The sequence below is a fragment of the Nycticebus coucang genome, chromosome 9 (assembly GCF_027406575.1).
Source record: "Nycticebus coucang isolate mNycCou1 chromosome 9, mNycCou1.pri, whole genome shotgun sequence".
Classification (NCBI taxonomy): domain Eukaryota; kingdom Metazoa; phylum Chordata; class Mammalia; order Primates; family Lorisidae; genus Nycticebus; species Nycticebus coucang.
The window spans coordinates 64,119,425-64,142,834 of record NC_069788.1 but is presented as its reverse complement, the minus strand read 5'-3'; the positions used below and the strand labels follow the sequence as shown (position 1 = coordinate 64,142,834).

Sequence of the window (23,410 nt, the reverse complement as noted above, 5' to 3'; positions counted from 1 at the left end):
TCTGGGGTCTCCTTTTATGGAAGAATTCCAAGGGAATAGGTTAAGATTGCCATCAAGTGGCTGCTCTTGGTAGTGGATGGGAGGATGCTGAGGATCCCTGATGGCTAATTTCTTAGTTCTTCCGTGAAAACTAAGCTCAGGAGTGCTTTCTGTCTTAGGAAATGCCTGTTCTTTTTCTTTGGGGGTGGGGGGGAGGGAAGGAGTTTGTTTTTTTGGTTGAGACAGAGTCTCACCACGTCACCCTTGGTAGAGTGCTGTGGCGTCACAGCTCACAGCAACCTCAAACTCTTGGGCTTAAGCAATTCTCCTGCTTTAGCCTCCCGAGTAGCTGGGACTACAGGTGCCCGCCACAACACCTGGCCATTTTTTGTTGCAGTTATCATTGTTGTTTTTAGCTGGCCCCCACCGTGTTTGAACCCACCATGGTGCCATAACCACTGCGCTACAGGTGCTGAGCCAGAGTTGTTGTATTTTACGGCCTTGAAGAAGGCATCTATATCAGCCCAAGTTGTACCTTCCTGTGTGTGCTCTGAAAGACTGAAGGCAGGCTTGGTCGAAGAGTTTGAGTTTCCTCGAGATCACCAGGGAGACAATGCCTGGACATTCACCCTGCGGCCAGCTCGTGGGCAGCAAGCCATAGTCTCCCAGCTCCGATAGTGGACATTGTCAGAGGATCACATTGTCAGCCCTAAAAGGATGACTCCATGGTCTCATCACAGTTTCAACGAACCAAAAATCTTGATCCTACCATTCTGTTGGCCTCCTATTGTCATTTTCCATCTTTGTAAGTGGGGTAGTAGCACCCCCCTGCCCCCAAATACCCAGGGGTGGTATTCTTAGGGTTAATGAGATGATGTACTCAAATTCCTTAGTACTTCACAGAAGGTAAACATTGAAAGGGTAACTGTTTGTGAGGTTGTAACTTTACATGACCCAGTTATTTCCCATTAATTCTCTACTAGTGTCAGGAAGCTATACACTTAAGGAACCCCATTAAAATTGAATTGCCCCATTCCATGGTTCTAAATTCCAGTAACTTGTAATTAGGCTTTTCCCTTGGACAGAGAGCACTGCAGTTCTTAGAGACCTGGAGGGAAGAGTTGCCAACCTCTTTAGTTTCCACCAAGCAGGCCATCCTCCGTGATGGCAGCTGTGCTACAGGAGCAATTCGGTTTGTGTAGGAGGGATACCCCCACCTGTGCCCTGAGTGTTTGATTCTGAAATCTCTGGGGAGCCCTAGCCAAGGCTTCTGAGCTGGCATGTGATGTGTGAAGGGTGAGGGGTCAGTGCCAGTTGGGCTGGCAGGGAGAGGCCTCAGCCGGCCTGTAGACAGGGATGAGCTTGTAAGTTAGGGTCACTGAAGGAAATTTCTTAGGGCCTATGTATTTTCAGTTGCTTTTTAGAAGGGGTAGAGGCTATGTTATGCAACCATTCACTTTGCAATCTGTCAAATCATATTAAACCAGAATTCCTGGATTCTAGCCATCTCAAGCAATATTGAATGCATCAAAAATTTGATATGTTGGAATGGGCACTGACACTAGCTCATAATTCTAGTTCTGCCAGAAAGTGGGTATCTATGTGAGCAAATCATGACTTCACTGTCTCCCCCACCCTTTTTTTTTTTTTTTTTTTTTACTGTCTTCCTCCTTATGTAAGATAAAACATTTGGGATCCCTTTGTCCTGTTTGTTTTGTTTCAGTAGTGGGTGACATCTGGATGTTGGTGGCATACTCAAGTTCTTTTCTCAATTTGGTAGCCCCACTGTGCTGTTGGGTCAGGAAACATTTGCATGCTTTTGCAGATTTTGGAGTGGATGAAAGGTCATCTGGAGGAAAGGTCCACTGCTTGACCACAGTCTCTCTTCTCTGATATGTGAAGGAACCAAGGCAGTGAGTCCTGATGTGTGTGGGGCGTGAGCAAAGTGTGAGTGCAGCTCAGCATCAATTTAAGTGGCACTTGTCTGAAGTATTAGTTGGTGATGCTGACCTGAGCCCTTCCTTTACTCTCAAGCCACATCAGGATGGACTAAAACCATCACGCTTTGGGTAATTACTTTGCAAACACCAAAGTTTTCTGTGGTTTTTAGTTTTCTGAATAAGCCTGTGGCCCTTTTATGGTTTCAGTCTCTGTTTTCCTTCTCCCCTCCTCTGTAAGCTAGACTGATTACCACCTCGAGCCATCTGCTGCTGCATTTCTGGTGATTTGTCAGCGTGCTGCTCCATGTGCCTCTCCTTGTCACCCTGACCCTGAAAAGGAGACTTCTGTCTGGCTTGCCTTGATGAGGGGGTGGGGGGAAGTATGGGAGATCCTAAGCTTTTAAAGGTGGGCAGGAGAGGCGAGAGGGATTGCTGCTGTCTGCAGACAGGGTGATATGGTCTTGCTTAATGTGATACCTTCTGTGATGATTGGTAAAGTTCTGTTTCTGTGTAGCCATTAGTTGCAGGTGCTTCTCTAGCCTCTGAAGCCTGGCTGCTGCTATTGAGAGACTGAATTTTATATTTTATTTAATTATAGTCAATGTAAAGTTGAAAAAGCATACTTGGTTAGAGGCTACCAAATTAGTGCCGCTTTAGAGACAAGAATGAAATGATGGTAAAATTCTTCTTTTTTATCCCTGTGCTGCTTTTATTGTTTTTGGCAGGTATCTTTCAGTTGTTTGTCACGGTATGTTATGTAGATAATTCTGGAAAAAGTGGGTAAATATGGGAATTTTATTCTACTGCCTTGTAGTGTTTCGTACAATTTTAGAATACTTCTGCCCATGATTTTCATTCCACTATATTAACATTATCTTTCATTACATCATAGCAGTTTATTACAGGCTTCAAAATTATCTTTCTCTACCATTGTCATTTACCTGATTAGGGTTTTTCTTTAGCTTCACACAAGCCGTGTTTCATACCACACATAGCATCTTATTTCCATCATGCGTAATTTTTTTTTTTTTTTGTAGTAGTGATAGAGTCCCACTCCATCACCCTCAGTAGAGTGCTGTGGCGTCACAGCTCATAGCAACCTCCAGCTCATAGCAACCTCCAGCTCTTGGGCTTTGGTGATTCTCTTGCCTCAGCCTCCCAAGTAGCTGGGAGTACAGGTACCCACCACAATGCCCGGATATTTTTTTTGGTTGCAGTTTGGCCGGGGCCAGGACCAGGTTTGAACCCACCACCCTTAGTATATGGGACCGGTGCCCCATCCACTGAGCCACAGGCACCACCTGAGGAATTTTTTTTTTTTTTTTTTGGATTGGCTACTACTTGTATGCCACAATAACAGCCAGTTTGCTTGTGATACTATGTAAATAAAAATCCTGTCTAATGTATTCATAAAGGGATTATTTTAATTGCAGAAGATGTCCGAGAATCATCAAGATCACCAGTGGAAAGAATATTATAAATGATATGCTGTATGTATTTAATGTTGAAGCATTTAGGTTATTTCTGATCTTCTCTATGACATATGAAGTTTTTAAGGAAAACAGCAGGGAGAGTATACGCCAACTTCTTAACATGGATTACTGTGATATTGGGACTTGGATAATTTCACTTAATAAAAAAGGAGATTTATAGGTACTTTTGATTTTCATTTAAACATTTTATTAACAGTATGAATGTGTATATTAGCAGGATCTGAAAGGTACTTTGAGAAGGACACTGAACAGCTTTAGATATAGAAAAAAACAAACCAGAAACAAAGGGTTAAATATCTAGAAGACATAAGCTCAAATCTGAGGGTTAAATTCAACGTCCACAAAATTTTACGTTACCTGAAAATTTGATCAGTGTTTGCTGAAATCTCAAAAGTTTATTATAAATTATATGAGGTATTTCTAGCCTAAGAATTTTAAATACATTGCATGTGGAAAGTAGTGCATTTAAATATTGCACAGGGCCTCCTATGTAAGAGCCCCTAAAGCATTCAGAAGTCCTGAATGAGTAGTCCCAGCTATTTGGGAGGCTGAGGCAAGAGAATCGCCAAAGTGGTCCTCAGAGCTGGAGGTTGCTGTGAGCTGTGACACCACGGCACTCTACCGAAGGTGACAAAGTGAGACTCTGTCTCTTAAAAAAAAAAAAGTCCTGAATGGCATTCAGGAATAGCTTACCCTTTCAACAATATTTAGTAGGCATCATTTATTTTCTACAGGCACAGTGCTAAGTTTCGAAGGTAATTAAGATGAGCAGGACTAAATCTAAATCTTCTTCTTCTTTTTGTTTGGCTGAGGCTGGGTTTGAACCCACCACCTCCGGCATATGGAGCCAGCACCCTAATCCTTGAGCCACAGGCGCTTCCCCTAAATCTTTTTCTTGAGGTCATGTGACAGTTGGGTGAACATTACCTTCTTAACTTTTAGAGAAATAGTGCCTGCCATGCAGGAAAAGGAGCAGGAACTCCTAGGCAAGAGAAGAGATAATAGTCCAAAAACAGGACGTGCAAAGGTATTGAAGTTTGAGAGATCAAGTAATGATATAGACGCCTTTCCCAAGCAGGCCACCTCAGGGTCTTCATGTAGTGTCCTCTGTTTGCAAAATGAAATTATTCCTAGTCTATGGCATAGCTCAGGAAAATGATGCAGAATTCTTCTTTGAAATGGATGCAGATAGAATTCAAACAAGTCAGAAGAAACAACAAAATAATTAAGGCAAACTAGGTTGAATTTTTGCACATAAACGTCTCAGTACTTTCTTGGTACCAGTTGCTGCAAGTGAATTGACCGAATTAGAGATTTGTTAGCATCCATTCTAAGTTGCTCTTTTGAAATATTTTATTAGTCTGTCACCCTGCTAGTGGTGTATGAGAGTGTTGTTTTTTGTCAGAATCAGAAAGACGATTATCATTTCTTCATTTGTGACCGCATCAGCCTTTTGTTTCAGTACTTTAAAAAAAAGTACAATTGTTCTTTATTCATTATTCCCAAGTAGGTAAAATGACCATTTTGTGATTCTGGGAGAATTTTCCTTCATATTATTGGGTCGTATTTTCAAAATACTGTCAATGTTGATTATCTGGTTTATCCTGGCATCATTCGTCTGTTAACCCTTTGGAATCCATTAACTGGGTCATTTTGAAATGTGTCACACTAAAGTGTATTTTATCTTGCATTTCCCTTTCTAAACAAATAATTAAAAATATAATTGGGCGGCGCCTGTGGCTCAGTGAGTAGGACACCGGCCCCATATGCCGAGGGTGGCGGGTTCAGGCCCAGCCCCGGCCAAACTGCAACAACAAAAAAATAGCCGGGCGTTGTGGCAGGCGCCTGTAGTCCCAGCTACTCGGGAGGCTGAGGCAAGAGAATCGCTTAAGCCCAGGAGTTGGAGGTTGCTGTGAGCTGTGTGAGGCCACGGCACTCTACCGAGGACCATAAAGTGAGACTCTGTCTCTACAAAAAAATAAAAAATATATATGGACAAAATTTATTTGAGTAACTTCTTACAATGGGAGCTTGTGAGTGCATATACAATAGCTCTTATAAAGCATTTACAACGTAGCACAAATTCTTTTAATTGTATGATTAATGCCTCCCAACAACCAGTGTTGTTCTTAGTTCCATTTAACAAAGTAGGAACCATTGAGTGCCCACAGTTTAATAATTTTGAAAGTCCAATATTAGCACAGTGGGTCACTTGTCTCCGTTGTGTTTTTTTTTTTTTTGTCTCCATTGTTTTGTTTTTTTTTTTATCTCAACCTAAGTGATGTGTTTCAGACGATCACAGAGTCATTACTGAATAAAACCAGAATTAGAACTGGACACCCATGTTCTGCTTGGGCTACGTGTGCCACTAATGTTTTTAGTGGAAGGGGCTTCACACCAGTTCGTTTTAAATATAAAAAAACCCATGTGGAAGTTGTTCTGCTCCCGTCCCCATCCATAGGGATAATGTTCCAGATCCCCAGGGGATACCTGAAACCACGGGTAATAATAAACCCTTATGTAGAATGTTTTTTCCTATACAACACATAATATACAGTGTGGATATGCTGAACAGTGGAGTGAGTCATGTCCTGGGCAGAACAGCGGAAGATAATATCACAGTACTCAGAACCACATGTCGTTTAAAACTTAACAATGAACTTTCTTTTCTTTTCTTTCTTTCTTTCTTTTTTTTGCATTTTTTGGCCTGGGCTGGGATTGAACCCACCAGCATATGGGGCCGGTGTCCTACTCCTTTGAGCCACAGGCGCCGCCAAGAATGAACTTTCTTTCTGGGATTTTCAATGTAACGTTTTTGGGTTGTGGTTGACTGGGTTACTGAAAGCAAAACTGTGGATGGGGAGGGATGGGGTACTGTCTTGTTTTTCCTGAGAGCTTCTTAAATTGTACATCTGCTATAATTGGAGTGCCGTTCCGTTAGCATTAACAACCAGGTTAGTTTCACTAGTTTATATACCATCACCCAAGCCTGATCGCCCCACCGTGTTTCTGTAAGCATTGGTATTATTTTATAATTGTATGGTGTGGTCTTTCAGTCACATTGACTATTGGACCAGCCACATGCATTACACAGTTCAGCACCGTTGGTGCCTCAGGAATTACCAAGCCCTCTTGGAAGTAGTCCAAGCCAGACTCTCAGTGCACCTAACTCTGCTTGGTATAGTGCCAGTGTATTAACTTGTATATAAATAAAATTCAAACAAGTCATATTTATTATTATTTTACTGCTACCATTGAGTGCCCATAGTTTAATAATATTTTTGAAAGTCCAATATTAGCACAGCGGATCACTTTTCTCCATTGGCTTTTATCTCAACCTAAGTGATGTGATCATACGATTAATATTATGAAATTTGACCCCAAATAACATAGACATATCATTACGAATATACAGCTAATCCATTGTCCTCATTTAAATCCTGTATTCCCTGTATAAAATGCCCCGACTCCACAATTTTGTATGTTCTACTACTTTTACACATGGTACACTGCACCGACCTAACCTTTTTTTTTATATATATATGATTAGTAGTTTTTTGGAAGTAGCATTAATTGCATGGAACACAAATGCCAAGGTACTGTCTTGGGTATGTAGTAACTTGTAAAGGTTGCAAAAAATTGAAGAGCCCTAGGGGAGGGGTGTCCTGGAGTCATTATAAGGAGTCTTCTGGGTTTGCTGCTACAGCTCTAAGCTTGCCTTTCCTTCAATAAAATGGGTCTCAGCTCTCAGTGTGGGCTGACTTTTTTGATTGGTTACTTGAATAAAACAAGATCTTATGCTTCTGAGGCAACAGGTTTTTTAACTAATCATCCAAGGAGCACTGTTACAAATCCGTATTTTGATTAAGATGTCTAAATGACTTCTGTTTTATAAAAATTCTAAATTGGAGTTTGTTCATGCCATGTATTAATATAGTAGAACTTCTGTAATTTGACCACCCAAGAGAGTGTAACAAATTGGTCAACATATGGAGGTAGTCAACAAAAGGAACTAGGCCTACTATATTGATATATATTATGGGTGGTACACGTCCAGTTTGTGAAAATTAGGAGGTGGTCAACTGAGGTGCTACTGCATTTTTGAAATGGTAACGGCATCTAGTGGGCCTTTTGGAGTTAGCCCAACTCTGGTTATGGGATGTTGTAAAGGTGTAGATGTATGCTTGATTGTGAAGATCTTACTGGCAAAAATATGTCCTTAGATGTCCTGGGGTTTAGGTGATAATTAGTTGGTTGGCAGCCATATATCTGACTGGCTGGATAGAACTTTTTTGGATATAAGATCATTTCTGAAATTGTGACCTCTTTTGAAGTAGCAGTAGTACAGCGCCTTGTTCTCTGGTGTTGTAAGTAATGAAAGGTCTTTAAACATTTAGAGATTACAGTGGTAACATTACTAGTGTGCACTCAAAAGTAGACACATGCTTTGGAAACCGTTTTGACATTCAATTCATAAATTTGAATATTTGTGTATCACAAGATTCCCGTTAATTCCACTCCTAAATATCCAGGAGAAGCTTGATTAATAGCAAGCTTTTCTAGTGGAGGAATTGCAGCATGATTCATGATAGCCTCAAACCAGAAGCCCTTTAGGCCTTTGGACAAGAGAATCAAAATAAATCGTAGAATATTCAGCATTTGAACAGACTAGAGGCAAGGTCATAGGTCAGATCTTAGTAATCTGATGTTGAGTTTCAAAATCCCAAGTTCTAAATCTATTTTGGTACATTTTTTGTAAAGCTTATAACCAAGCATAGTGAAACAGTATGCTTTTAAAGCATACACACATATTTGTGCTGCAACTTAAAAAAATCAGCACATAGTGTTATAGGTAATATTTTGTAGTTGAGTTTGGCTGTGGGTTCGAAGATATTATTAAAAAATTAAGTAAAAGGGAGAGAGTGATAAAACATTTTGGGAGTCTTCATTTAAGATTTGGAAATTGCTATGATATTTGAATATTGAAACTTAAACAATGGTGCCTTTATCATATTGACTTTACATAAAGAAAATAACCTCTCAGGGCTCAGCGCCCATAGCACAGTTGTTACAGTGCCAGCCACATACACCAAGAGTGGCGTGTTCGAACCCAGCCCTGGCCAGCTAAACAACAATGACAACTGCAGCAAAAAATAGCCAAGTGTTGTGGTGGGCGCCTGTAGTCCCAGCTGCTTGGGAGGCTGAGGCAAGACAATCGCTTCAGCCCAAGAGTTTGAGGTTGCTGTGAGCTGTGACGCGACGGCACTCTACCAAGGGCGACAAAGGGAGACTCTGTATCAAAAAAAAAAAAAGAGGAAAGATAACCTCTCTGATCTTTCTGCCTTCTCATCTTTACTATTTAAATATTGTAAGTTGTGTTGTTCCCTATACTGAACCTCATTCTTAGTTTTATTCTGTGCCTACCAGATGGTCCTATTAGCTAATCTGGTACTGTTGCATGTTTATCTTTTAGTAAGGGAGCACCACTTTATCTAAACAGTTCATAGCCTATTGGTGTTTACAATTAAGAGTTTTGTAACAGCTTATGCTCCAACAGCTATGCATAGGCCAGAGTGGACATGAAGGACTGACTTGCATGTACAGTATCTTAGGGAATACTCTTTGCATGAGCAGGAAATACTGAGTGGTAATGAGCAGGTTTTTCCTGTGTAAATTTAAATTCCTTTTTTCTTTCTAGTTGATGAGAAGAGGAGGAAGTAGTAGCTCTAGGAACAGGGTAGATAGTAGTGTTTGCTGCTGATTCCTGTTTGAGTGAGAGGGCTGGGGTGTTCAGGCGGACCAGAAGCTATATATGATTCTCAGGCTTCATTTCTGGCAGGCTATTTATGTCTCAGGGTTTCTACTTTTTCATCAACTTTTCTTTGGAATGAACATAACATCAAAATATCTGCCTCATCTCCTTTCCAGTTTTCTGCTGTGGGTGCTTTCTATTAGAGAAGGAGCCAAAAGACATGTCCCAGTAGAAGGCAGAGGAAAAAAGCCAAGGAGTCCTCCCCTGAATGTCCTTTAATTGCCTATGTCTAACTTATGCTGCCGTGGGATTCATGCCAAACACTTGTTTAACACTGTGGGAACACACTGCATCGTAGAACCCTAAGTGAGGGCCGTCTCTGTGGACTCTTCTGGGGTGTGATTGGAGAGTGACTTTTTTCCAGCCCTGTTTATAGGGAACTGTATCTTGATGTTAGCATGCCCCTGTCCCCAAGTGACACAGGATTCTTGAGGGCCTTCCTGTCTGTTGAGACATAGGAAGTAGCTCTGTGATCTTTATTAAAAGACACATTTGCTCCAGATATAGTTTCCTCATCTGTAAAGTGGGGGAATGTACCAGGATATCTTTGTCTGTAATTCTGATTTTAAAGTGGTGCATATCCTGTAGACATCAGGGAAGACCATAACCTACCTTTTGAAATAATATAGTTTGTTTTGAAAAAATCTGACAGGTAGATGAACTCTGGAGATCGAGGGAAGAGTAAGTACCGCCTGGCTGGGTGACCTTCACTCTTGAGTAAAGCTTTGCCTTCGGGGACTTTGTGAGGTATTTCTAAGTAAGTTAACGTGTCTAATGTGTTAGAACTCAGAAGGGGCTTATTAGTCCAACAACTAGGAAACAACAAACTGTAAGTATTAGTAAGGCTTTTTTCTGGTTCCCTTGGATGCATCTGAGTAGAACCTCAGTGCCATGTGGGCTGAGCGGGCTTTGCCACCATCTCCCTCCCACCCGTGGAATGGCATAAAGAGAAAAGCGTGTGGGTAGTGTTGAGAGCATGTGTTTTGGACATTATCATTGCCAGATGTAGTTCAAAGCTTCCAGAGAATTGACTTTAAAAATCAAAAAGCTTATGACATATGAAAGGATCTGTGTTCTCCAACTATCTGAGGCCAGGGAGCTGGCCAGCCCTCAGTTGGACCCCTGCCTTTTTCACCCCTCTCAGCAGCTGCCAGGCCACAGAGCCTGTGTCTGTGAAAGATCTTCAAGAAACAATGAGGGAAAACAGCTTCTGTTTGATTAGATTAGATCAATTTATGTGCCTTGAGGAGGGTGGGGGGTTGCCCTCACTTGCTGGTGGGGCGGGCAGTGGTGGCCCATGTGGTCATTTCATAAGTAATGAGGCTCTGTGGTAGCTGGAGTGGGAGGATGGGGAGGGCGGCTGGAGGAGGAGCATGTGGAGAGAGATTTCTGCAGTCTGTCTGGAGAGCTGCCCAGGTTTCCCAGCCAAAAAAACAAATAAAAATAAATAAAAGGCAAGTGCTGAATGACATAGATTATGATATTAAAAAGGGATGCCATTGAAACCGTGCCCTGAAGCTTGCTGTCCTTAGGGTTGGGAGGTATCCTGTGTGTGTGTGTGTGTGTGTGTGTGTGTGTGTGTGGGCGGGGGGCGCGGTGGGTGCTGAGGGCATCTGACTGGCCAGGGATACAAAAGTGTACACAATTAAACTGTGACTGCCCTCCTCTCCCCCGGCCTTATGTCAGAAATTCTATACTTCGGATTTGTCTGCATTGCAGGTTGGGGAAATGGCAGGATGAAAAGCTAGTGGCTGGTTTCCTTCTCAATTTATCGTGGGTGTGGGGGGGAGCCAGCCAGAGACCCCTCCTCTTTGGTGTTCGATTCCCTCCCATGCACATAAATAACCTTCTCTCCTGGCTGCCTCCCCTCCCCCCGGCCCCGTTGCCGTTCTGGCCGTCCTATTGCCGCGCGGAATCTGCACTGCACTGCCGCTTGCTTATTACGTACAGGGGAGGATTGTTGACAAGTGCTCCGGAGCCTGCCTCACTGCGCTCTTCCTCCCTCCCTCCCTCTGTCCTTCTTCCTCTCTGCCTCTCTGCAATGATCCGGCTCTGAGGATGGCTGCTCCACGGGTCTGTCAGGTGCAGTTTTTGGTGGCTTATCTTGAGGAACCTGGGATAGAAGGTCTGTTCCTATAAATAAAACAAAAACCAAATAGCTCTAGATTCGATTCAGACTGGTATGGCTTTTGTTGAAGAAATAGGCCTTTGTGGCTTTCCCTGCTGGGGTCCTGATTAAATCCATTATGGATGGCAAGGTGCTGCTAGCTCTCTATATGTACATATGAGAGACTATGTAAAAAGTGTTGCGATTTGGTTAATGTTAATATTCTTTAAGCTTTGGTATCTTCCCTAGGGGCAATGGTGGCTCCTGCAAAGGCACTGTGGAAATTTACAAGAGAGAATTAATGTCGTTCTTTAAGCATTAAGCTCTGTTGCCCATTTTGGCCAAATCTGCAGTTTTAACCAGGCTCGTATGAATTTAGACATTTCTCTGGGGACTGAATGCCATCCGGCTATAGTTGATCCCTTTATTTTATTACCCATTTATTTGATCATTTCCCAGCATTTAAAATAGGTATTTGATTAAAGTAAATTAGTTCATCCTCACCATAGCTCTGGCTTCCTTTATAAACAGCACATTTGCTTTCATTTCCATTAATCCTTTCTCTGCCTGTCTTTCCCTTGAAAGATGGAGGAAACTGAGGCATGTCAGTAGGTACTGAGTCCTCAAGTGATTCCAGGTTAAGACCTAAAAGCTGTAAACTTTGTGTGCTCTTGATTCTTTCTTCCATATTTCATATATTAATCCATGTTTGTGTATTACTGTGTACGCGTGCACACCCAGATGAATTTTCGGAGCATCAGTATTAGGTGCCTCCAATCTTTGCACATTACGTGGCCACATTCCTATAGTTCTGCCTTCTCAACTGCTTATATTATATTATATTTCAGTTTTGGAAAGAATGTTGCTCTGGGAGGCAGTAGGCCTCTCTGAACTTATTTGTTGTCAGAGGTTTTTTTAGTTTTGTTTTTACTTTGAATAGAGTACTTAATCTTTTCAGTATATTCATCATACAACTGAGTGTGCAGTTGACTTGTTTATATGGGAGGGAGGTAGTAAGGAGATAGAGGTGGGGGGGCTGCTGGCCCTCCTTGTCATGCCACAGCCAGATGGAACTTAGAAATTGTAAGAGATTCCTTTTCATCATCTCAGGGAATAAAGGTTTGGGGGCAAAGGGTGTGGCTGTTTACTTATTACCATGTCAGCCAGGACACAAAGTATGTGGAGCTTAGCTCACAAATTAGTACACAAACTATTAACTCTGTGGTGCTAGTGGATTGGAGCTGAAGTCAGCTCTGCTTACCTTTGGGGGAGATCCTTACTAAAATGAGAGTGCTGACTGCTTTTTGTAGGTTAAATGTCATGATGATATGAAACTTTAAAGACCTTACCACCCCACTCCCACCCCAACCCCCACCACCAGGTACATTATAATTACTAAAAGGTAAAAATGTCATTAGCTGTCTTTGAACTGCTGCCTATCTGGAAATCTCCTTTTGAGGAGTACAAATTCTGTGAGATGGAAAATCAGATTTGACATGTCCTTTTCTCTGAACACAATGCTTTGAACACTTTGGTCTCATTTATCTAAAAACAGTTCTCAAAAATGCCCTTGTGTTTACCTCTCCTTCATGTGACTCTGAGTTCCCTGGCTCTGCAGTGGTGCCATTGTTCCGCAGCTCATGTTCCCACACCAGCCTAGTCCACTGTTGCCTTTAATCACTCTTCTTCTGAAGGTGGAAGGCAGCTTTTGACCTTGGGGGTAGTCACTTCTGGGCCCTGTGTGCTGTGGAACCCTTTTCATTAGATGATAGAAGTGAGTTGCATATCCTAGGTGATTGCAAGGATTTGTGGGCATTTTTACCTAGGAATGCGTTTGACTAGTTTGTCACTGTGAAATTAACAGTGTGTCTAGGATGAGGTATGGCCCTGGAGGAGTTGTGGCCTGGGATGGAGCAGTTGTGACGATTGCATGCCGGAGGGGAACTTCTCTTTGGAGAGCATTTGTGGTACTTCCTGATTCAGGCGTTCTCATTCTTCAATGCACTGTACTTGCTCTGAGTGTTATAAAAGTCATATTAAGGAAGAAGAGGGTGTGAAAAGGAAAAGAGAGTAGGGAGGACAAGCCCTTGCTTGCCCTGAAAAAGAAAGGGAGTTTTGACAAAACACTACATAATGTTACAGTTGTGATCATCAGAAATCTTTCTGAAAGATCATGATTCTTCTAGGGATTTTGTATTGAATAAAGTTCAACTGTCAGCTTTGTTGATTTTTTTTTTTTTTTTGTCATTGTTTTTGTTGGAGTTTTTCAGTTAGGAAGTGGGAAGAGTTAGGAGGTGGGAAGAGGGGAGGTCTTTTGTCTTTGGTGGTGGGCACTCACTGGGTTTTAGGCAGCCAGCTGGACGCCTATTTGAGCGATCTGGTTGCCCTTCTTTATGTGTAAATACAAGCTGTTTGCTGGGTTTGTTTCCTTATGGCTCAAGGTGAGGAAATGCCTTCTGGGGTCAAGGGCTTAATTCTGAAATAGGAAAAAAGGATTAAGGCCAGTCATTTTCCTTTCCTACCCAGGCCCCAAGTTTTCCTTGTTAATAATGGTCATCAGCCAGGTTTTTATCTAACACTTTTTCTCAAAAAAAAAAAAAGAAAAGGACATTCTGAGGAGGTTTAGATTGCCAAAGGCATGTCATGGGGAAAGAGTCTGGTGGTAGTGAGAGGGCTCCTGTGGGATTGCTGATTTATAAATCAGTATTTTTATCTATATCGTTGGGATGATGGGTTAAATTAACAAAATCTTGTGTGTGCCTACCCCTGCCAACATCTTGGGACTGTTCTGAGGGCTCATAGGTGGGGGTGGGGGAGCATTTTTGGATTACATTTTTTTGAGCAGAATGGGAAACCTCCACAGCTGTTTTGAGAGTAGACAAAGGGGAGCCCTGGTCGGCTCAGGGGCTGTTCTCATGGGGGAAAGGGATAATTACTTTTCCATAAGCCGAGGTATGAAACCACTTTTATTTGCGCCTGGTTGACCATGAGTGTGCCACTGACACCCTGTCTCATGACTGGCATTTGTTCTCAGCCACAACAGTGTGTGGTCTGGTGAGCGGTGCATCAGGCGGGGCTGGGCTCTCACCCTCTGCCATGCTGGCCCAGGCCAGATCTGCCCTGGCATCTGAATGCCTAGCCTGCTTGACAATCCAATCTTTCTTTTAAAATTAAATGAACTTAAGATTTGTTTTTCACTGGTAATGGCGGCAAACCATGCATTCTGATTATCTCAGAGAGGGTCCTCCATCAACCAAGGGGGCCGCTTTTATAATTTTTCTTATCAACTCAGAGTGCTGTGCGTGCGCACACACAGCACACAGAGAAATTGCTGCTGAAAATGAAAGCTCTCTTTGGATGCTTGGCTGTTTAATATGTAATGTGATACCTTGTCTCACAGTGACAGGGTGACAGACGGCATTGGCTCTGTAACACAGAATTACCTTTGTGCATCTCTTCTACAACAAAGCTAAATACACTGACTCTCCCTCGTATGCTAATAAGTTTGGTGTGCTCCAGATGTTTTAGAAGCACTGGAACAGCTTCAAAGCCCTTCTTGTTTTTTTCCCTTTCTTTTTAACCCTTCTTTTGGCATTGCTTTTGTGGAATAGAGGCATTGGGTTTTCCTTTGGTTTTGTATTCTGTCATGTATGTGAAGCTGGTGGGAGAGGACTAGAGAAATGTCTTTGTGTCTAAAACATCATAAAATTATAAGATGTGCGTTCTCTAGTCCTTTCTGTTTGGATGTTAGGAAATAATTATCTTCTATTTATACGTTTGTGTTTTGAAATCTATAGGTGCCATCAACTACTTGGAAGTTCTAAAGGAATCTTCGGCCTAATTTGTGTTTCCGTTTTCCCAACCCCCTTAATGTTAAGGCAGGAGGGAGAAGGTCATACACATAATATCTCTGGTCTCCAAGAACAACAGGAATTTCTGTTTCTTTCTGCTGCTGTTCCAGACTCAGAAAGAAGCCAGTTTTGTTTTATTGTCTTGAATAGCCTTGGAAGTCTTTCTCCCTCCACCCCCCCATTTCTTGATACTCTGGGAGATGGGTGAAAAGCTTCTAAATGTGCAGAGTCTCTGGTGGCAGGGTTCTGTTGTAGCTGATTTCTTTGGAGTCCTGTGCTGTGAGAACAAGCACTGTCTCGTGGTGGCTGAGTGGTCTCACCCGGCGCCTGTGGCTCCTGCTGGTTGAAGCTGACTAGCAGAGGTTGCAGGCAGCACCCCCAAGCCACCTTTATTGCAGTGATTTGGAATTTTCAGCTCATATTTATTGCTTTTGTGAAAGACAATAGACATGGTTTAATTTAAGTTCAACCTACTGAATATTAATAGAGGAGAACAAATGCTAATGGAGAGACTGAGTCTTTGGGCCTTTCATTCAGTTTCCTCTGTGTAACCTCCTCTTTTCAACAAAGGTTTGTGATGATGGGGTTGGGAGGGGTTGAAAAAATAAAAAAGAAAACTGTTTGAGTGTACCAGGGAGGGGATGCCATTTCATTATTTCTTGTTGACTAAAAATAATAATTTAAAAAATTGGTGGCAGGGCTTTGTTAGACAGGCTGTTAGCTTGGTTAATGTTATAATAATGGCTCTTATGCCCTGTGGCATCATATTCCATCTTGCTGACCTGGCTCTCTAGAATTGGGCAGGCTGTGTACAATTTGGATTAAAATGTTCAAAATGATATCCGGTAGCTGGCATAGTGGAGATTTGAGAAAGGAGTAGAGGGAGGGAGTTAGAAAAAAAGAAGCAGTCTTGGTTAATCCAACCATGTAGACTAACTAAAAATAAATGCAGTTTTTTTCCCCCTCGGCAGATAAGTACAGGATAGGAGTACCCAAATAAAAAAGTAGATCATATTCAGAACAAAGTCTGCCCTGCCTCTTCATGAAGGCAGCAAAAAGCTGTGGTCTTTTAATTTGCATAACAGACAATTAATGCCCTATGTACGGGCCCCATTTTCTGACTGGATAGTGAATCTGATTCTGACAACTCAAGTCATTTTTAGTTCACGTGCTCATTGTTAATCCTTTGCATGAGGAGCAGTTTGGCGTTGTCTGACCATATCAGTTAGCGGGCATGGGACGATGGAGTTACTATTTTCATTAAATCCTGCCTACGTATCAGAACAGCCTCATTGGCTTTGCCTTACACAGACATCAAGTCAATTAATACTCCCTGGTATTTTTTATATAAAATCTCTTTAAGCAGCTTCCTTGAATTTGTGCTAAGGCAGTTGATTTTTGGGGGGTGGGAAAACATTTATTATATTATTATTATTGTTATTTTGAGTCAGAGTCTTGCTATGTCGTCCTGGGTAGGGTGCCCTGGTATCACAGCAGCCTCAAACTCTTGGGCTTGGGTAATTCTCTTGCCTCAGCATCCTGAGTAGCTGGGACTACAGGCGTACAACTGGCTAGTTTCTTCTCTAGTTTTTAGTAGAGACAGGGTCTTGCTCTTGCTCTTGCTCTTGCTCAATCTGGTTTCCAACTACTGAACTCAAGGGATCAGATTAACTCACCTCAGCCTTGCAGATTACAGGCGTGAGCCACCGACCCAGCCAACATTTTACATGTATGCACCTGTGTTTGGTAGACATGCATATTATTTTCTAACCTGTTACTTTTTTGAGTCTAGAGTTGTCATATTAGCTGATTGGAAACTTTGTGATATGTTCTGTAAAACAAGCTTCTTTCCCTTCACAAAATTACTGATAAAAAGTGGATCAGTGCCTAGACTAAACTTTGGATGTAGGTACCTCAATGCAAGTTGTTTTGTGATTGGTGGCACAATCATTATCTGTTCCCTGGGACCTGATTTACACTTGCCCACAGCTTAGGGCAATTTCTCTTATTGTTGTGCACGCTACATCCCTTTATAACATTCTCAAAACGTGGTCCTTGGACCACCCAAAGCAGCAGCATTAGCAGCATCACCTGGAGATGTGGTAGAGTAGGGGACAAACAGGGTGAGGCCCAGGTGACTCTAATATATGCTCAAGTTTGAGACCACATGTTCAAGTTTGGGACCTTTTCTCTTTACAATCCATTGAGATTATTTTTGTTAGGAAAACAAGCTCAAAGCTGTCATCAAGAACTTAACTTTCTCACATTAGTCTACTCCTCCTAAGTCACTTATTCAGTCATTGATTGATACATTTGCTGCTTCCTAATTAGGCAAATAACTTAAGCTCTTGGTAGCTATCAAAGGGTAGAAAAGCATTTCTTTCCAGTCTGCTCCTGGTGGCACCTGGTCCTTCCTTAGTTTCTCCTAGATCCAAATATAGCTTCTAAACAACCTCCTCTTCTTCCTTGATCAGCACCACCTGTTTTTGGTTTTTGTTTTTAGGCATAGTGCAAATCCCAGCTTTCCTGTTCCTGTTTTGGTAGTGCAGGCTTGCTGGCTGGCTCCATTGATTCACATGCACTACCCTCCCATACCGCATTTCTCTTGCCCTACACTTGTGATGTTTCTTTTCTGCACATAGTACTAAGTGATATTTACATCTGTGTTTGTCTATCTTCTCTCACTAGAATTTAGATTTTATTTGATTACACCTGTCTCCCCAGTGCCTTGCCATATCTGTAGTAGGTTTTACATAAAGGAATGGATGAATTCAGAATCCCTCCCTCGTCTCCTTTCCCTTGTGCTTTATTCTCCATTATGTACATATATACACTATGGGAAAAAGTGTGAACTCAACCTTGAGTACACTTGTATTTGGGGTGTACATCTTTTTTTTTGAGATACAGTCTTGCTTTCTCACCAGGGCTACCGCACTGTGGCATCAGCCTAGCTCACAACAACCTCAGATTCCTGGGTTCAAGCAGTCCACCCACCTTAGCCTCCTGAGTACCTGAGAATACAGGTGCCTGCCACAGTGCCCAGCTAGTTTTTCTATTTTTAGTAGAGACAGCATCTCCCTCTTGCTCTGGCTGGTTTTTAACTCTTGAGCTCAAGGGATCCTCCCGTCGCGGCCTCTCAAGAGTGTTAGGATTACAAGTGTGAGCCACCAGGCCTGGCCATCTATCTTCTTTTTTTAATATTGAATTTTACGCTTTGTTCTGTAACCAAGATTTTTATTTTCAATTTCTCATCCTTTTCAAGTGTGGTGATTTATCCATCTGCTTCTCTTTTTACAAATAAGATATATATTATGTCCCTGGGCCAATTTCTAATCTTGGATCTCAGTTAAGTATTATCTGTATTATCCTACTGATTGGACAGGATCCCTGCCATTACTAACATACTGTAATGTAGTGCTGATCACTAAAGATAACATATGTGGTTTTTCAGCCACACATGTAATACTAGTTTTCTAGAGTAACACTCAAAATGAAAGTAGGGAAATTAATTTTAATATATTTGACTTAACCTAATATAGCCAAGATATTTCCACAATTAATATAAATTACTGCATATTGAAGTGTTACATTCACTTCGTAAAATTAAAGTTAAATAAAATTTAAATTCACTTCCTTATCCATACTCACTGTGGGTCATGTGCTTAATCGCTGCATGTGACTAGAGAGTACTTTAATGGACAACAGGGCTCTAATCTCTCTGAAATGTGGCCCACACTTTGATCCTTGGATTCTTAGGTGTCCATACAATATGTCTCCTCTTTGCCTCACAATGTAACCTCCACACATTTTCTTTCCTTTTAGTTTCTTTTTTTGGGGGGCAAGTTGTGTAAATTTTTATTGCCATGTTATAGTTGCTACTTTTAAAGCCATATTAGTCTAAAGTGAGTAGCCACGAGATGTTATTTTACTATTATATGCTGTATTGTTACTCAGACTGTGGAATGATGTAAAGAATAGATAATTGGGGAAACGTATGCATAGACGTACTAGGTCCCAGGGCTTTATTACCGTGTACTGTGTTCATTCTCAAACTTTTTTACCAAGCATATAAAATACTGTATGCTGTGTAGTATTTAGTGCAGGAGCCACTGTTTGGGATACTTCAATCAAAGAATCATTTAATACAGGGAAATGAAGTATTCACAAAGTTGGCCGAAGTGCTAGAAGAGGAGAATTCAAGGGACCACCCTGTACTTTGGACTTGAAGGTCAAACACAGTGAAACTGCAAATATTGTGCTAACATTGTCATGACTGCCAGCTCTGGTTGTTCAGAAGCAGGTGACTGAATGGGGGATCCAGTCTCTGCAAACACTTAATGTTAGTGGAAACCTCTCCTTGGTGAATCCTATGTTGATGGAGAGGCCAGAGTGCCAGAAGATGACCTTTTATTCAGCTTTTACTTGCTGGTGTCACCTTGTATTAGTAAATAACTGCTCTTAGAGCCTCCTGAGGACCAGCAGGCCCTTGTTCTGGGACCTCTCTACATTTTGATTGCTAAGAGCACATCCACAGGTGCCAAGCTTCTCCTAATAATGCCTGGAAATCATGTGTATCTTGCAGTTATAGAGAAACTTTATCCTTTGAGATGGTCAAAGGCAAAGCTGGTTACAATCCAATCTAATAGATGGCTATGAAGAAAAGTAGTGGAGTAGGATTTCTAGATGTGGCTTCAAACTAATTACACCTTTTCTTGTGTGGCAGGTACTGGTTACTGCAGACAGTTCTGACAGGGATTCCAGTCTAGATTAAATATTTAGCACTTTAAGACTCAGTAGTTTGATTTGTTAGTAATTGATACTCTTCCTTTCCATCCCTAGCTATAAAACATGTTTATATACTTTCAGGAAGTACAGCATCGCGATTCCAAATTTCTGCTTGAATTTTTCTACTGTTGAAATCGTTACCTTGTTAGGCATTTCATTCTCTTCGAACAGTCTAAAACAGGGCGGCTTTTCTCCACCCACTCAAAGGGATGTGCATTTTCAGGTTCTCCTCTATCCGCACTCTGGCCCGTCCTCATCATCTGTTGTGTAGGGTTAACTGTGGTAAAGTGCTGCTTCCTGATGTGTTGTATTTAAGTGTTTGTCCCCTTTTCTCACCTGTAGGGCTCCTTGGTAATGACCAGTCTAAGGGATTAGGACCAGCATCAGAACAGTCAGAGAATGAGAAGGACGATGCATCCCAAGTGTCCTCTGCTAGCAACGATGTTAGTTCTTCAGATTTTGAAGAAGGGCCGTCGAGGAAAAGGTTAGTACCCAAGGCTGAAAATATTGGCACCTTAAACAAGAGAATGCAAACTCAGGTGCCAGTTTTTGCCACATAGGATTAAACATGGGCCCAACTGACCCAATTACTTGATTTTTCATAGAGGAGCCAGAATTACGAGTTTTGTACCGAATGTCCAGGAGTCATAAATAAAAATGAATAAACAAAAAGTGCTACGGACCAAGTAAAACACGTTCCTGCTGGAAGATTTAGCCAAACAGTCCCCAGCTTACAATGCCTATCTCAACTGTTCATTTTAATTGATTATCAGCAGCAGCGTTCTTGAGGAATGCATTATTAGGTGGTGTTTTCTGAAGAGCGAGATTTCTAATAATGTGAAAAATTAAGTGTGGCATTTCTTGAAGTTTTTTCCCCTTGCCAGGAAAGCAAAACTTATACTACTCTGTTTCCCCAAAAATAAGTCTTATTTTAAGGTGTGCTCCCAAAGATGCGCTAGGTCTTATTTTCAGGGGACGTCTTATCTTTCCTGTAAGTAGGTCTTATTTTTGGAGGATGTCTTATTTTCGGGGAAACAGGGTATGTATATTTTTAATCCATTGCTGTTTTACCAAGTTCGTAGCTGTGGAATTGGTTGTTATAAGTTACAACAGTTATTTTTATGTGACTTTCCCAAATAAGTTTAAGATAGTTTGATAAGGAAGTTGGTGGTGGTTTGATAATTGTTTGTGGTTTTATGGTCAAACAGTGACAGTATGTAATGATGCTTTTACTTGGGTGTTTTAAAAACTCTCTGTTGGTTTCTGTCCTATTTCATATTTTATGTGTTCTCCCCCCCCCTTTAAAATTTATATTTTATTTCTTACATTTGATTTTTTTCCTGGATGACCATTCTTACGACTTTTTCTTAGAATTGGTTAGTTTGAGAGGGTGGGGAAAAGGGGAAATTACAAAAAACAAAAACAAACAAAAAAAAAAACCCTCCTGGGCTGGTTGTTGTTGTTTACCCATGCTGGAGAAGTTTACTTTTCAGAAACAATCTACATGTGTCTATCTACAGAAAAACTGACTTGTGGAAATTAAGGGAAAGGACAAAAGGACGGCTAAAAGATTCGCCGTCTGTAGATATGCAAAACTCTTGGCAGAACCATTTTTTTGGATCTGAAAGTTGAGCCACATAGAGCTCAAAGTCTTAATTCATTGTCCTCCATCCTGAAATAACTTTGTTTAAATAGCCCACAATTGACTGATTCCAAATTAACTTCCATCCTCACTTTCTCTTAATCCTCTGTATTGTTTTAGATGATGTCTTTAGATTTGTTATTAGTATAGTGAGCATATGTAAGCCAGATCTGCCATCATGATAGGCTTTGTATATTATTGTTTTAAAAAGAATGTCTAAATTCTATGTAATGAACCTATTAAGTTACGTATACTCCATAACAAATTTTCTGCCTGCTCCAATTTGAAAAATGTATCATCACAAGAGAAGGATTTCAAGGATGTGTAAAAAATCATGTCTGTAAATATATTGGAATGTGTGATAATATCATCCATACCTCCAGCACGGGCGAGTGTTCATGCATCTGGCATCAACTTTTATCTCCATTTGGGGAACAGAATTCTCTGTGACTGGGCACCCACTCCTTTAGCTCTGTGGCTGTCTTGTCACCCTCTCTTCTGGCTGGGATCTGGTCAGCATGATGATGAATGTCAGTAGGCTTCATTCTTTGGGAGGGGTGTGTGTGTGTGTCCCTAACTCCTGTTTCCTCTCTCAGTTGACATTGCTGCTGGCTGCTTCTTTGCGTGGATATGTTGCATTGTGTAGCATCTTGGTTGCAAAGCAGCCATTTAACTTGAAGTGTCCAGGCCAGTGGAAAAAAGAAACTTGATTCAGAGAAAGCATAATCATTCCGAATTCTCTTTAATTATTGATATGCCTAATATCATATATTAGTAAATTAAGGATTCATTGCAGCATATTAATTTTGTCACCCTCCAGTAATGAAGTCCATTGGGATCATACGTGGATTAAAGTGTTTTGCTTTTGTTTTTTCTTTTTCTGAGACAGGGTCTCACTCTGTTGCCTAAGCTAGAGTGCAGTGGTGTCATTATAGTTCACAGCAACCTAAAATAAAATCCCTGGACTCAAACAATCTTCCTGTCCGAGCCGCCCAGCCCCCTGGGTAGCTAGGACTGCAGGAATGTGCCACTGTGGCAGCAAATTTAAAAAAAAAAAAAAAAAAAAAAAATTTTTTTTTTTTAAAGAAATGGAGTCTTATGATGTTTCCCAGGCTAGAGCTAGTGGCGTTATTATAATTCACAGCAACCTTAAACTCTGACTCTCAAATAATCCTCCCACCTCAGATTCCCAGTGCTAGGAGTATAGGCGTGAGCCTTCACTGCTGGCCGGCATTAAGGTTTGACAGGGTAGATTTTGAAGTTGGTCTGGGTTGACTTTGATTACAGGAGGAGGCTTGCGTAGCATTCAGACAGGTAGTGAGTCATTAGGGCATGCATTTTTTTTTTTTACAATGTTGTAGGGTATATGGAAAGTCTAAAATAACTTTCAGTAGGTTCCGGCTTTGAGGAACTCATTTGTTTTGATTTCTTATGAACTCTGCCTTTTAATGAGGGGCGAGGGACGTGGAGCCTGAATTCCTGGCCCTTGGTTAGTAGAATGCTGAAACTGCAATGCTTCATCTCACTATACAGTTTCTTTTCTAATAATTTGACAGAGCATAGTGTCTCTGAAGCTGAGAAGTCAAGCCCAGAGTAACAGCCTAAAGTGTTTAATTCGATGTGTGAGTTTAAGCATTGGGTGGATTGTTGACCGGATGCTGTTTTTCTTCCTGATGGGTCTTAACTTCCCTAAACATATATACATGGGAAGATTAAGAATGACTATTTGCATTCTTTTTTGGCTTTTAGACTTTCTGAGAGAAAACACTGAATTATAAAAACCCAGGGTATCTGAATCTGT

At 41.3% G+C, this 23,410-nt stretch overlaps 1 protein-coding gene across 4 annotated transcripts in view; it reads left to right on the top strand.

The window, feature by feature from the left end:
* The window catches only part of JARID2 (jumonji and AT-rich interaction domain containing 2), a 277,560-nt gene that overhangs the window by 148,956 nt on the left and 105,194 nt on the right, over positions 1-23,410 (top strand). For 2 of the 4 annotated variants that reach the window (XM_053603827.1, XM_053603829.1), the window contains exon 3: positions 20,310-20,451. The exons of 1 other annotated variant lie outside the window; for it this stretch is intronic. In XM_053603827.1, coding sequence (XP_053459802.1) covers positions 20,310-20,451 — 142 coding nt within the window. Of the gene's footprint in view, positions 1-11,170; positions 11,350-20,309; positions 20,452-23,410 lie in introns of those variants that run through there. One more of the 4 variants, XM_053603828.1, reaches the window with a different exon arrangement.